General features: G+C 35.2%; 1 protein-coding gene across 1 annotated transcript in view; it reads left to right on the top strand.

Annotated features, from left to right (window-relative positions):
- Positions 1–16,520, top strand: part of LOC126846215 (serum response factor homolog) — a 51,557-nt gene that overhangs the window by 34,180 nt on the left and 857 nt on the right. Inside the window, exon 3 of the mRNA XM_050585466.1 lies at positions 10,008–10,158. Within this exon, the coding sequence (XP_050441423.1) occupies positions 10,008–10,158 (151 nt within the window). The remainder of the gene's footprint in view (positions 1–10,007; positions 10,159–16,520) is intronic.

Genomic DNA, 16,520 nt, shown 5'->3' with positions numbered 1-16,520 from the left:
AACTACATCAATACAAAAACGCTCACTGCATAATATTTACGATGTACATAAAATAATATCTAAGGTGTTTGATTAAATTTAACGAGCCAGGTTCATTCGGAGGAGCGTTAATAATAAAAAATATGTATTATAATTTATATTATATAGGTATACGCTATTTGTTTCCTGTCTATTCTAGCGTAGTTGTGTATACCTAGGACTATCAATTGTTTATGAAATCTCTTAGAGTTGATTTGTAGTAGTGTCTGTTTATTGTACACGTGAAGTATAACCTATTCAAGCTGCAAAACGGTCATACGCTTTTTATCTGATTCTTCTCTTTCATGCGAACTCTTCTGTATGTAATTTACATTAAGCAATAAATTCTTGTCTGCTTCAAGCGAGCAATCCAATAGTGTTTTAATCTCTATCGCATACACAATTGCATCCATTTAGAAACATATTTTTAATCATTGATCGTCAATCATGGTACCTACTATATCCTAATCATATTAAAGCGGTCTAATATAAATTAAACAATTTGAGGTAAAGCTAAATAATTTAACTTTTTCTTTATAAATGTAGTAATGCATTAAAGTACGACCGAATTTTATAACGCAGATGTCTGATTGTCCCAAGACATTTCTCTTATTATGCATCTGACTGTTTCCCGTAACTGTTGAATATTTTGAATTATATTATACAATTAAATATTGTTCCAATGTTTTTCATTTTTTTCCAGTATACAGCTTATAATAATATCTAATAAGTTAGTTGTGTAACTAGTTGACGTACAATATAAATTTAAAACGTTCAACGTTTGCCATTTTTCAACGACACCGAAAAACCCATTTGACGTTGTTTTAGCCATCGCGCGTTACTTAAGAAGAATGACACGAACAAAACAAAAAAAAAAACGTTCGTATTTTTGACGTACCTACACTTATCATGTTTACTAATTTTTTTTTTCCCGGTCGACCAAAATCAAGTTTTCTATTAAGACCCGTGTGCGCTTTTTACTTGCCATATGGTGAAGTGTGCTGTAGAGAGTAACGGCGGCGGCGGCGGCGGCGGCTTGGTTAAATTAATTATGTACACGAGGCGGCGGCGGCGGCTTTTCTTTCTGTTATTATTATTATTATTATTATTTCATTACAAATAATATTTCGACGGATAATTGAGCGGCCGCGACGACGTCCAATCGGTTGCGGTAGCCACGCCCTCACCACCGGGTGTACTTAACCTGACCGGGGCCTCTCTAATGATCTATTAAAATTTAAATCCGTCGAAATAATAGCGCGGTGGCTGCAGAGTCGGCACCACGCGAGAAAGTCACGGGTAATGGTATACGGCAACAGCAGGCCGCGACAGCGTGCATTGTCCGCCACCGAGTCGAAAATGATTTTGAAAAAAAAAAAAACACTAGTTGTACAATTTAAAAAAATATATACATATATCTTTGGTCCCGGGTAGAAAGGGCTTAAGTTAAATTGTTCACAAAAAAAATGTTTTCCGTAGATATAAAGCTTGATTTTTGTTGATTTTTTTTTTGGTTCAATTGACATAAGTCAGTGACGAATATTACTCATATTATTGAATAAATAAATTGAGCATGTTTGGAGTTTTCCCATTTTAAGTTTGGTAGAAAGGGCATAATATGATTTATGGCTTTTGTATAACTTTATTGGACAGGTATAAAAGGCTTAATATGACTTAATCATTTTGTAGCGTGATTATCATGTCGATAAAATAGCATAAGTCAATAATTAAACTGTGTATTTCAAAATCATTATTAGTGATATCAAAAGTACTCATAATAAATAATTATCACAAACTGTACAAAATAGTATAGGTATTTTCATGTAGTCTATTTATCAGATAACTTTAATTCTGCTCTCAAAATATTATATGATGTACTATTGCGTAAATTATTCTACAGTAAACGTTAATTTGTTATTAAACACCCAATAAATATCATAATGAGTTCATTTTTAGGAAAGGTATTTAATATATTCTAAGTTTTGATAAAAATAACATTAGTCAAAATTTAATTGATCAAAAAGGCTTATGTCGTAAAAAAAAGACTTGAGTCAGAAAAAGTGAAATCCAAATGGCGTAACTAGGTACAGTTAAGTCTATAAATAATTATAAATTCAAGAATTTTAAGTCATAAATGTACTTAGAATTTTATTAATATCTAAAAATATATACGTGGTTGTAATACTAAAACGTGTAGGAATTTTTAAACTTTCAAACGGCTGTCTTGACATAAGCCCTTTCTACCCGGGACCAAAGATATATCGAAAGGGGGGGGGGGTTGGAAAGTGTTTGAGGGGCTAGCTCCCCTAAAATATGTATTAGGGCGGTTCTTGTTTTAACTCTTTTTAATTTTTGTACCTGTGACAACCTAATTTTTTTTATCTTTAAAAACGCGAGTAGGCCTACGCAATTGAACTAATGAGATTGAGATTTAATTTATACCATTGAAATTTTGTATTTTTGTTATTTATAACTGGTCGGGTTAACTATGATTGACGTTTCGAAGGCTTTGGGGCACGTGTTCTTATCGAACTCTTCAAAGACAATTAACAAATTGAGGGGGGGGGGCGTAGAAACAAAAAATAAAAACTTGAAATAAGGAATACCCTTATTAATACATACGTATACTTGTATTAAATATATTAATACATACTATATTAATATATAGAAACTTGTATTGAATTGTAATGTAGGTGCCTATCGGTGTAAAACGCGGGTAATTTTATTTATTTTTCAAGTTGGGTTATGTACGAATATATTCATAGAAAGTCTCAAATTTGGCAGACGACACAGAAAAGAGATAATAAGATAATATTACGGCGGATAACGTTAAATATCTCCCACGTCGTTTAATATTAGTTGAACACTATAAAAAAAAAATAGGGAGGTCGCCTACAGACATCCGTGGTACACAGATGATGCCTGTGATAATATTACGGAAAACGTTTTGTTTATTAATTTTAAGATATAAAAAAAAACTATTTTGGGAAATCAATAACACCCGAAAATATTTTTTTTTAAATTAATGTACTATATAGATATTTTTTTTAATTGAAGATTTACTAAAAACGTTAAATTTTTCCAAATAATTATCACTATTATAACAACTAACCAGGTTGAAGTACAAAATTCATACATAAATTATTTTGTTAGAACTTTGTATTTGTCTAGAGTATTGATATAAACTAAATACAAATAATATATTGAAACCTTATTCAATAGTCAGCACGCGGATAGTGGTGTTGTCTGTTATTTATTCGTGGACAAAATATTCTTATTTTTTCAATCTTAAAAAATTACTGTACTATGTTCAATTACTTTTACCGGTATAAACTTCGTAAGGCGAGATTTATAACTAGTGTGAAACTATTTGTTAAAATTTAGACCAGGTGGTAAATTACATCTGCGATTAATGCAAAGATTGACACTATATTAGCATAATAATAATAGTATATGCTCTAAACAATTTAATATACGGTTTTGTAATACCACTTAAAATAATAGAAAATGGATGTTATAGAGCGTGTCAACGGATTCAGATCCACTCGTTTCAATAACGACTATTGTACGAACAACAGACATTTTTAACCCGGAGATATAGCCAGGGAACCTACTTTCAAATGGTCACAATGCTATAGATCAGCGGGTGAAATGTTCGTCCGTCATTAATTACCCGAGGTTGTGTTAAACGGTTTTGTGTTAAATTATTACCATATCATCATAATATAATCATCGGGTACCGTGATGACCAAGGTGGGGCGCGGTGTAGGGTACAACAAATTTCTTTGGCTCATTCATACCTATACAAATATTACAATACGCTTAGAAGATCAGAAGATAGCACACCCGGCGTGTCCGGCCAATGCCATGTTTGCGCCGAGCTCGACGTAAATCATTTTCGCCTTCGTACATCATACATATTGTACACACATACTTAGAGGTACACACTATGATTACACACTATGATTATTATTATTATTAGGTGTATATTATCGGGTACACACAACACAAGCGACGACCGTGCCTCGCCGGCTTTCGGTTCCATTCTCGAGGGTTCGCCGTCTGAATGATCGTTTGATTGGAACGTTTCATTAGCAGCGGCAAAGACATCAGCAGCAGCAGCAGCGCACTTACGGTGAACCGTAGACGGTGTGTAATTATTATCGCCGCGCCTGCGTATCGCGTAAAGCATTCCATAACAGCTCTCATTACCGGCGTATTTAGAGACAAAATAAAAAAAAAATATCTATATAAATACATACGCTCGTGTAATTGCCGGTATACTCGATTAAATGTCGCCGGACGAGGGTAAAATGTGGTGTACTCAAGACACTCACTCGGTGGCCAACGCTTGCTTGCGGTTGTGGGTTTAATGTCTCGTAACGCATATGATTATAATAGTATATAACTGCCGTATTGCTTATTAAATTAATCTTATTAGAAAGTACACGTTACTACATTGCCTGGGTACCTGCTCAAGTACATTGATGCTACCGCGCGTCGGCACTGGTTGATTACATAATTATTATCATCATTGACGTGTGCGGCAAATTAACGGCAATGGCGACCAATTACTGCCGGCGCACCGACCGAGGTTTGAGATGTATATATATATATATATATATACCTGATCTATCGATGATGGTATCTATTTGCTGTAATAGGTAATACCGCGGCCAAAGACGCAGAAGCGCGGAAAAAATCGGTTAGGTTGCCCGGTAGTCAAGGGGGTTTTCTCACCGGCGATGCGACATCAGGTCTATGTTGTGGAACAAGCCTGTTAAATTTATGCAACCGCCTATCATTTTTGGATTTTGAACCCTCCAAGTGTAATGTGCGCCAGCCAGGTGCAAAACAACTAAACACATCTAAACACCACCTACTCTTGTCTGCGGTAACCTGTATTATATAACACAATGGATTTTTTAGAGAGGAGCTTTCCGCTAGGGGAGGCACCCTTATAGAAAACCCTTATAGTCAAGAGAGTTTCTGTTGTTAAATGAACGTCCAGGTGAAGCTTATCAAACATATAAACAACAACTGGAGAATTAATTATTGCCAGGCTTTTTACAATCAAACCTTGGACGCCCCCGAAAATATTTCTATACCAATGTTATAATACTAGTCGTTGTAAACAAGTTCAAAGAATTTTTATTTTATAACTATGAAATTAGAGACTATTGTATATAGGAGGTAAAAGAGATGTTCACAAGATGTTCAAAATCCTTCCGGTTAAGAGGTTGTTAATTAATTGATCGCCTCGACTAAACATCATTTAAATGGGCACGGTTTCAAAGTTATCCTCTTGTGCTACCGTCAGTGTAGTCAGTGTTCACCTGTTGGTTTAGCCGGACAACAAATCCATATGGTTTAGCATAACAGCTGTTATCATAATAATTACGGAGTTAAAACAATACGAAAGACTGAAGTTTATTAAAGTGCCCGCTTGAACAATATAATATAGCACAAATCTAATAATAATAACTGCTGTATAGAGTTTCATTTTGAAAGTCGTGCGAACTAACGTCGTTTGCCGCGTGATTGATGCGGAACAGATGGGACGGTGAGATGTGCTGTTTTCGTTGAATCCGTAAATGGACTCGGATTAGACCTAATGTAATACTTACGGTTAATTTATTTCGAGAAAACCAACGTGTAACCTAACGCGTGATTAATTAAGAATATTATCTCATCATACCGTTTACAATATTATTATGCGTTATTATCTTTAATGTGTATCGCTGACGGACACAGTCGACAATACCGTCAAGTGTCAACCGATTGCGTCCGTCTATGCGACCTGAGAATTTTCAGTTCGATAAAAGTAATCCAACGGACTTGGGTTCCGAAAATTTTACCAGTCTGTTCGGCCACGACTGTACTGGGGGGGCTCTGATGTGAACGACCGTTGGCTGTGTACACAAACATTCCGGTTTTGCACTCAATTTCGACCATATGGTCTTAATCGCATTTGTTTCACGTGCCGGAGCGTGGCGTGTGCGCATTTTCTATGAAATCCTTGACGACCTACAGTGTAATTTTATGCCACCGCAGGTAATGATCATCGAGGGGCCGCCGCCGGAATAAAAATAATTATTCGTTTCGAGTACATTGAAAATCGACCCACATGTCTGTAACAACTTTGTGAAGGAGCCGCCGTTGTTTTCACTTGTTTTGTTGACAAAAACGCATCATTCAGATCACTGGATCGTCCGGGTGTGTTTATAACGCGACTGACTTGCTGCGCGACCGAGACCGAGAGTAGCAAACATACATAGGGGCAAGGGGCGCGATGCGTGTGCTTGCCCTTTTGGTCGGATTTGTCGGACCAAACCATTGGGTTTGGCCGTGTCACGCCGCTATAACAAAAGACGGCGCAACGACAATATTGGCGAGCGGTTAGCCGGTGCAGCAGCAGCAGCAGCTGCGATGCAACGGGGTGGACGGAGATCCACATTCCGAGTGTCAATCACGGTTGTTGTACCTATAAATAACGGCCATCCTGTTGAGAGTTTTTTTTAATATTATATATTATTCTTTACTTATTTTTTATTTTATTCCTCGAAACGTTTTATTCGGATCGTACCCCGCGCTTCCTCCCGATCTTTGTACTCGAGTCGCCGTCGTCGCAACAGAGTATCATCCGAGTAGTATAGTATAGGTACACATATTATTATGTGTATAATTTACTATATAGGTATTGCGGGATTCGGTACACCGGGATCGATCGATCGGTCGGTTTTTCAATATCGACGCGTCCGGGGGCAGACAGTCTTTGTCCTCGATACTTATTTTTTTTTTTATTCATCTCCACTTTTCCACCACCGCAGGCGACTACCGTCTAGCGCGCGTATAGTATGTGTGTGTGTTTTATTATGAGTGGTATTTTCAAGTGTAATTCCATTGTATGCGCAATCGTTTTTTTTTTTTTTTTTTTTATTACTTATTATTATTATTGTCAATTTTGTTTGCTTTTTTTTTTTTTTTTTTTTCTGTAATGCCTTGAAACACACAGTAACCATCATTAGTCTAGTGCCCGAGCTATACTCTACACTCGAGGATGGGGAGGTGTGCTTCTGTGTATGTGTACATAAGACAATAAAACGGAATAAAATAACAATTGTCGGTATCCTCGAAATTTGTAAACAATACTCGAACTGGCCGTGCCGAATGCCTAACCTGACCGATGTTTTTTCGCCCGTGCCAACATGCCCGGCATACCACGTTTATGGTCACCGGCAACCGTCCGTCCGTCATTAATTAAAAGCACGCTTCCACAAAGTATGCGCGCAAAAATGTCCCGTACCAGTGTATATGTGTACACTCTATACGATTTTTTAGCCGGCAACCATCGTTATAGTAATATACTCGTATACCCAGCTGTGCGTCGCATCGCCGCCGCACTCCAAACGACTATTGCACCGCTATATATAATAATAATAATAATGTATACTTACCCGTGCTCATACTGGTACGAGTCGACGAAAGGCATAACATATAACATCAACGAAAAAAAAAAAATAAATAGTCAGAAACATTACGGACACCGGAATGATGCCTTAAATGGCTGTGCTGTGGAATAACAGTGATTCGAGAATGTCGAAACGTACTTAGGGGGCTCGTGCGGATAGCGGACATGTGCGGACTCGAGATTTTTCGGGATCTATCATTATGGGTTTCGATCGATTCGGCCGGATTTTGAAATTATCATTATTTTTTTATCGCACGGAAGCGTTAAAGTCTCCGGTAACGCACGTCCGAAGGGCGTACTACGATAGCTATGTATTACTTGTGTTATACTATAAAACTACTTATGTATAATAGTCGGTAGCCCCGAGGATGTGTTTAAGTCGATTATATAGTATTATCTCCTCGGTCAAGTCGAAAAGGCATCGGGTTCGGTAGTACAAATTTGTGGGGGGAAGATGGGGGGAGAATGCTGCCACAAAATCTATAATTTTCATATAAAAATAGACACACAGAATTTTTAGAATATTTGAATTGTACGTTTTATTAAAAGTAACGATAAAATGTAATTGTAATAATAATTGTAAGAGAAAAAGTGCGTGCGCAAAATTATAAGTATAAATGTTTTCAAAGTACTCAAACGAATATTTTCAAATATTATTGCATTGGAGTATTGTAAATATGTTACTTAACTACTGTTACCTGTATATACAAATAATAAGAGGCTTTTCTTGGCCTCTCTTCCCGTCTTATCGTGCGTACAACGTTGATTTTATACATTTAAAAAGCACGTGCGTCCAAATCGTCCGGTTAATATCGCCTAATGATTATATAGATCACTCGTGAACACTGAGATTCCCGGCAGCGTTTAGTATCACACCTGCTGTACAATTCCGGCTAAGCGCTCCGTGATAAATAGCCGCCCATTAGGGTTAACATTACTACAAATATAATTTCTATTCATTTTTTTTTTGTCTTCTAATGTACGACTGCAGAGCAGTTATATATTACGCTTAAACAGCATTATATAGTTACCGGTGTACCTACTATATTAATTTTAGTGTAATTATCTGTCAGCTTTACATATAGGAAACAAAAGGCTATTAGTACTTTTATTAATGTATATTCGTTGTCGTTATTCTGTTTAATACAGCTAGAACTTAGGCTCCGTGTTTTTTTTTTTAGTCAAGACATAAATAATTTGTTTTAAACATACCACATTTAAAGACTGCCATGCGTACGCCACTAATGAAAAAGTATTAAGATTTTTTTTATTTTATTTTATTGTCGTCCATAATAGATTTAAAAAAGAAATCAAATTTAAATGTAATTTGTTTAAGATTGTTCAACAATCTTAATATTTAAAAAATAAAATTAGTCTCATGATTTTTTTTTTTTGCTTTCATGTGTAAATGTGTTTTGTTTTGATAGTTTTATAACAAGTTATATTTCACTAACATGTAAAATGAATATATACACAATACTAATATTAATCTAATTGATGACGTAAATCATACTCTTTTTCTTATTTTTCCTTGACTTCCTCGTATTTCTTTAAGTACATAAATACATTTTTTCGATAGGTTTGAGATAAATTAAGTAAGGTCGTCCCTAAAGTGATTTTTGTAGGACGACGGATTTCGACCTTCTATTTTTAATGCTATTTGTCATTTACCTCTCTCCCGAATCTTTTCTCTGTATACCTTTACCCACTCAACTATACCAGCAGCTACACTATTTAAAATGAATACACAATTTGGTAGTATGCAGAATGGGGAGTGTGTGTGTAAAACTAAAAAAAATATATGCATTATACCTTAAGAGAACGTCACACACCCGTTATTCTCTACAAAAAACCTACCTTGCGCGGATTCATTTAACAAAGGCTAAAATCAAAACTAAGAAACCAAATTTTTACATAATATAGACAACAACATTGTCCGTGTTCTACCTTCGTCCTTCTTTTAAATATTTCAACCAGTTAATGAATAATTAATTAATTAAGAAAAGACATTTTTGACATTTTTAAAAATGATATAGCGTTGGTTGTATTAGGTATGTCGAAAAAATACGGATGATAGAACACAGATAATTTTGTCATAAATAATAAGTATGAATTTCTTTCCTTAACTATAGGTGCATGAAGCCTGAGAAAAATTAATCCACGCAAAGCAGTTTTGATGGCGAAAAAATTGTAATTTATCCTGTAGACATGACTGTGAGATTGTATGACAAAAAAAAAATGGCAATCGACAAAGTATCCTCATTACTGTATTAATAAGTATACATTATAGTTCAAACTCCAAATTAAGATTTTTCGAAAAATTGCCCATACTTTACTCCTTAGAAATGGCCGGTGTGGCGCCCTCTTAATATACCTGGCTTAAAAGGGATGGGTTGGGAGGGAATAGAGGGGGGGGGGGTCATGCCTAGGTTAGATTATTATTTACACAAATGTCGTTCCGTTCGTATAACCTCAACAGGAAGTGTAAAAAACGCATTTTTTTTTTTTTTGTTTCCAGGAAACCGACGGGATGAGCTCAAGAGCGTCGGACAGCGGCGCAGAGTCTAGCGGGTCGGAGTCACCGCCTCCTGCCGCCGTGTCGGACGTCGCCCGGTCGCCGCCGTCTTCCTCTGCCGCGGCAACAGCGGCTGCCGCCGCTGCGTCTCCCGGTAAGCGGACGGGTTAGGAATTATTATTGTTTTCGTTGTGTTATCTTCTGTTGTTGTTTTTTTTTTCTCGGCTATTTGTATTCTTATTACTACTACTTCCCGGCCGTCATTATCGTTTCCGATCTGACCTTTTACGGCTGCGCTTGCTCGCATCGTACGCGAAAATAATATTATAACGAAAGAAGAGTGGAAAAAAAAAACTGTCTCAACGCGTCTTGCGGGTACGTTTGTTGAATAACATATAAAATGCCCGCGTATACGGTGGTAGACCGTATGGCATCGTCCGTTCCTATTCGGTCGGCTGTCACGTTTTGTGTTGGAAACTCGGTAGGTATAAAAAGTGCCTTCTTGTCCAAACGGCTTATGCCAGCACAACCGTCGTGTATACCGGAAGCTGAGTCCGATCACAATTGTTGTTACTCCACGACAACCGATCGCACTAATAGGAACGGTAATACAACGTATTAGTATTGTGTAGGTAGGTACACGCCGTTAAGACTATCGTCGATTAAGCTGTATCGACGGATATAGTTAAGTACATACATGACAATTTATCCGAGCTTCATTTCTAAGCTCGACCGCTAGGGAAAAAACAAAATAATTGCAATTTATCAATGTTTTGCTTTTATAATCAAAAACCATTGAAAGATATTCGTTTCTATTGTTGTAGCCGTTTGTGAAGACATCTCCTTACTTTAGCCCTCCACGCAGGGTAGTTTAAGATTTATACAAGTTGTGCTTATAGCCGTTATAAAAGTAGTAAAGGTGCATTAATATTGATTATTAGACGACAAAGTTTATTAAGTGGTAAAAAGATAAAGGGCATATTATGACATCTTAAGTAACTTTTATAACATTTTACAGGAGAGCACAATGAAATGATGTATCAAATTATTAAACAAATTGAGTTAGACAAAGATCTCGTTGACAGCAAATATTTTATGATGCAAAATGTGTACCTGTTCGGTGGCCCTCATCACTTTAATTGGTTTAAATAAATCACACGATCAGACAGGCTAATTGTAAACAAACGTGGAAAGTACAAATGCAATGTTTATAGAAATACACTTATAATTTCGAAATAATGAAATGAGTGATTATATTTCTACAAATAAATCCTTTTCTTCTTGAGCTCGATGTTCCCTTGTTCAAATTCTCCGTTATCTCTAAATTAGGATTACACAGAGCTGCTAACTACTGCGCGGGTTTCATAAATTCAACAATGGACAGATTGTATCGATCGAAAAAATTTGAGAGGATATATTATTTTGTCATCTTCGACGGCGTTTTCGGTAGGCAAACTGAACGCACCCGAGCCGCGCGCTATCTCATTTTAATGCGTGAGGTCCGCGGTTTTTTTTTTTTTAAAGTGCTAGTAAGTTGTTGGTATACTTACAATTTATCACACGCGTACTGTGGCCACCCGCCGCTCGACGATATCGGTGAAGTCATTATTATTGTTTTTTTTTTTTTTTTTTTTTTACAAATTAGCCTAATCATCGGTGTCGCATTGTGTTTTCGTTGTTTGTCGACGCGAGTCCTCCTGGTAAATGTTTGGTTAATCGTCTCTCTCTTTCTCTCGCTCGCGCATTCCACACGGTCCGCGATGACTGGTCGATGATTGGCCGGTGGATAAAAAGTCAACGTGATTGGCGTGTACTCACCCTTGAACCCCGGGGACGACTACTAAGGCGTTTGTAGATGCCGTATCTCTGGCGTGGAAGATTTTCGGGCGACAAAAATGATCGTCGACCGCGGCGGTTTTCGGGGCTGAACCGGCCCGAAACAATACGAGCCAATGCTCGGGGGTACGCGCGCTGCACACGCGTATGTACGCGTATTTATAATATGCAATGTAATAACAATAACAATAACAATAATAATAATACTATGGTAATTTATTAAATACACACACGGTCGAGAGGTCCTATCTTCTGTATAGTATACGCGATTCAGACGTCAATTCAGAATATTATTATCGCGTTATTGTTATTAAATATGTATATATACATACATATATCGTGAGCGGTCGTTAATAAGAAAAGTGCAATTTAAACGCGCCATTGTTGTTGTGTGCCCCGTAGCCGCCCGCCACAGCGGTTGTATTATTATTATGTGCGAGGCGTGCCCTCTCTGCGAATATAATATTATTGTAGCTGACGCGTTGTGATATGCGGTTTGTGTCGTCTCGTCGTCGACACAAACCGAGGTGTCAAGTGTGTGTGTGTGTGTGCTTGTCGTCGTGACAAAGAGAATTTAACGTGTCATTTAGGCGGCATATTTATTTTTTCTTATTATAATCTGATAATAAAGCGTGTGCGACCGGAGGAGAGAAAAATGATTATCGGTTAAAAAACCGGCGTCTACAGGAATGTGTACTCGTGCACATGATTTGGAACCGACAATCAGCAGCTATTATAATACATATTCTATAATTGTACACACATATTGGGCGCCTATTTTAGTGACGGGCAACACCCCGAAAGTGAACGCTTTACCCGATTCTAAGCCTAAAAGAGCATGTGAAAATATGTACCCAAGTCCTGGTGTACACACACTGGCAATAGATATAATTATAACGTACATATTTCAGATAATTTGTTAAAATTATCATTATTTTAATTATTTTACGAGTACAATAGTACTAACCATTTTTTCGATTATATTGCATGTACTGATATACAACAACCACATAATCACATTCTCTACATCTCCACATAATATCTCTTTTACATAGATAATTAGTTTGACATTTGGTTAACATCTTCAGATATTCTAGAAGTATAGTATACAACGTCCAAAGAAGTAGAGATATTTATAATTTCAGATTAAAAATATTATCTACTGCAAACAAAAATTAAACGAGTGCACAAATATAAATAATTGATAATGAGTTTTATTGTACATTTTACTTGGCTCTCGTGACTTTATGAGAGTTCACTTATTTCCTGGCAAAATAATTAAACCAAAGCAATTGCACAATTTGTCTAAAATATATATGATAACTATTTACTGGAAACATGCAAGGCGGCTTTAAAATAAATAAATAAACGGTAAACCTTCTATGTAGAGCTCACAATATTATTGTAATAAACAATATTATATGTGTATTGTGCCATAATATTTGCTGGAGTGTGAAATTTTTGAAAGTAAAATATTTATTGCCTTTGAAATTTAATCAGGGTCATATCACATGACGACAGTTTAAACAAGAGATTCAACACAAACGTCAAAAAAACATCAATTGGTAATTCGCAAAAAAAAAAAACAAATAGATAAATTAAAAATATGGATAGCAATTGTATAAACAATTGTATTTAACACTTAACCCAAATTTTACAAAAAAATCGTTTGACCAAGTTGTAGCCACACTCAGGTAAGAAATGTACGCCAGTCAGACTTCATTTATAAGTGTGACCGATAATCAGGTGACTAACGGAGGGTTAAACAATATGCACATTGAACATAATATAGATTGGACATCATCTGACGGTAGTAACTAATTAAGAAACAACCGCATGTTTGCCGAAAGGGAAAACATTTTAATATTGCTAAGAAAACATATTTTGAGAGACGTCTTGGGTTCGTGTTGACTGTTGTTTTATTCAATAGTCAATTGCTTTTCAAACATTTTTACTTTAAAACATAATTGTCCTTAACTTTTACACCGTTAGGTTACAATCCATTACGCATTACGGTTGTGCCTTTAACGTAGGCGTAGTAGGTACCTGTGTGTGTGTTATTAGTGTGGTCTGCGGAAGTGGCTCCATCGATTTCCTGTCATATTGATGAATGAAGAATGAATAGTTGATTTAGCGAGTTCGCTTCGTGCATGGACAAGTAGCTCTGTCCCAATACAATATATTGTATAATAATATGAATATTCGTCCTATATAATCTCCTATGTTATTCAACGCACATTTTCCGTTAGCGTGCCCCCCGGTGCATCTTCATCCCACCCCCCCCCCCATATAGAGTAAAGTAAAAAAAACACACTGTAAATGTATTTATTTATCAACGCGTGTAGTATATATATATATGTTACTGTACGGTAATATTGACTTTGTCATACTTCTATATATAAATGTTATAATACAAATATATCGACTCGTTTTAATCGAATTGGCTAACTTTGCCTAACCTAACCCGAACACAACGAAAATAGAAAATGTTGTATTATGAAATACATTTAGTTGAACATTATGTAACTTATGAACTGCTTATCAAACTTAACTTATCAACCATATGTGTATATCATTTGAAATAAGGAAATTTCAAAAGTATTAAAATTAAGTTATTATTTAATCTGATTTAATTGCACGTCAACCATAATATCTAAGTCCCACGCGCGAAATGTAAAAACGATTGTTTGTGATTGACACTTTAATAGAAAAGTTCAACTCGAACGTTTAAGATCAATTAAAGAAGTTTAATATTGCGTATTCTTTTATATGGTTCTCGTTCTGATGGTATTGTGACATGTTATTCGCCAACTATTGAAATAATTTGTTTAAAACAAATTTATTTAGTATTCCAAACGAGTTGGTTATTATTGAACAGCGGTATTGTTTTATAATGACGTGTTATACAAAATACGTTATACACGAGTCACGAGTGACCAGTATAATATACCTATCTATGTGTATATAGAAGCATACGAATACTTAAGATCTAATAGCTACGACCCTAAGACTCTCTATTGGGTCATAACGTTTTATAAAACACTTATGACTCCTATACTTACTGTTGTGCCAATGAAGTTTGTCTATGCCACAGAACGCTAAATGTTTAACCTTGCACTACATATTTTTTGGATACTCAACTTGTACTACTAAATCACTAAAAATTAAATGTTTTAATCTTTTGCCGGGGAGAAAAACGTGCTTGCAATGTGGAAACTTTGTTTGGAAACTCGATATTTATTTATTATAAAGTTGTCTATTACTAGGTGTATATTTTGAGTTTTACACTAGATATTAAAAAAAATTAATATGACTAATTCGCTGAGAATACAATTTCAATTTCAAATATTAATGCATCGAAAATCCGTTTTTGAATTCCCTTGGTGGTTTACACGGCTGTATGTAAACTGCGCCAAAAATGACCCTTTTTCTATAAGCTGATATGTAAACTGCGGCAAAAAAAATTTAAACATTATACAAACTGCGACAAAGATGATAAGGTACATTCTACAAACTGCGACAATTTATTTTATATACCTACTATATAGTATATAATATACTATAATACATACTGAATACCGATAAGAATGCTACCTTGAACCATATATTATTATAGATCTATGGTGTGCACATAGTCAATAGGTGTAAAGGTGTAAAAATTAAAATAAAAAAACAATTTTAAAATACATATTAAATTGAAAAATATTATTATTTAACTAACATTAAATTGTACATCTAATAATAGTAATAAGTTTTATAGACTACTGTAATATAATACTGTCTAAGAAAATAAAAAACTTAAATAATAATACATTTTTTTTTTTTTGTTGTTCGTTTATAAATTTGTATTTTTGAGTAGTAATTATGTTTCGTTGTTGTATTATACCTTCTTCTGCACTCGTAACTTTTATGTATGTATCAACTTGAATATATTGTAGAACACGTATAAATGTATATAGCGACGGATGATAATGATGATAAAAATATGCATTAAATTTTGAAGGGAAAGATTCACTTACATTATTTGTTAAAACTTCTGATGATGATGCCCACAAAGAAGGAGGGAATATACCTTACATATAAGTTTCTGTTAAATAATCGCAAAATTGTACTACACGAGTATATGCTACCGTATCAGTATGTATTATTGTATATAGCTAATATAAGTATATTATATCCTATATAGTAGGCATATAAAATAAATTGTCGCAGTTTGTAGAATGCGCCTTATCATTTTTGTCGCAGTTTGTATAATGTTTAAATTTTTTTGCCGCAGTTTACATAATCAGCTTATAGAAAAAGTGTCATTTTTGGCGCAGTTTACCATTTCCCGTTTACACCACTCTGTGAAGATCTTGTTTTATAGAAAAATATTATTATACGATGTGTGTAAATTCAAGTAAATCCATTTGATGTGAAGTTGCGTTTAATATTGTATCAAAATAGACAGATCCAAACTGACTAGCCAAAAACATTATAAGTTTAAGTTTATTTTAAAAAACTAGTGGGTTAACTGTTCGTAGGCTATGTCAGTATTTAAAAAAAACATTTCTATAGACTATAATACATTTATATATAAATATATACATATTTTATATATTTTTCGTCGTTTTCTATGACTACACAATCTATCAATAGCCTATAGGTAGGCGTTTTCTATATAATATATGTATGTCTCGG

This window comes from Adelges cooleyi, unplaced genomic scaffold (assembly GCF_023614345.1).
Source record: "Adelges cooleyi isolate 19-005CV unplaced genomic scaffold, UGA_ACOO_1.1 ACOO_flye_CR_arks_rails_tigmint_CR_PRNA_9, whole genome shotgun sequence".
NCBI lineage: Eukaryota > Metazoa > Arthropoda > Insecta > Hemiptera > Adelgidae > Adelges > Adelges cooleyi.
Note: the sequence above shows the minus strand (reverse complement) of the source record. Positions and strands in the feature narration are given on the sequence as shown.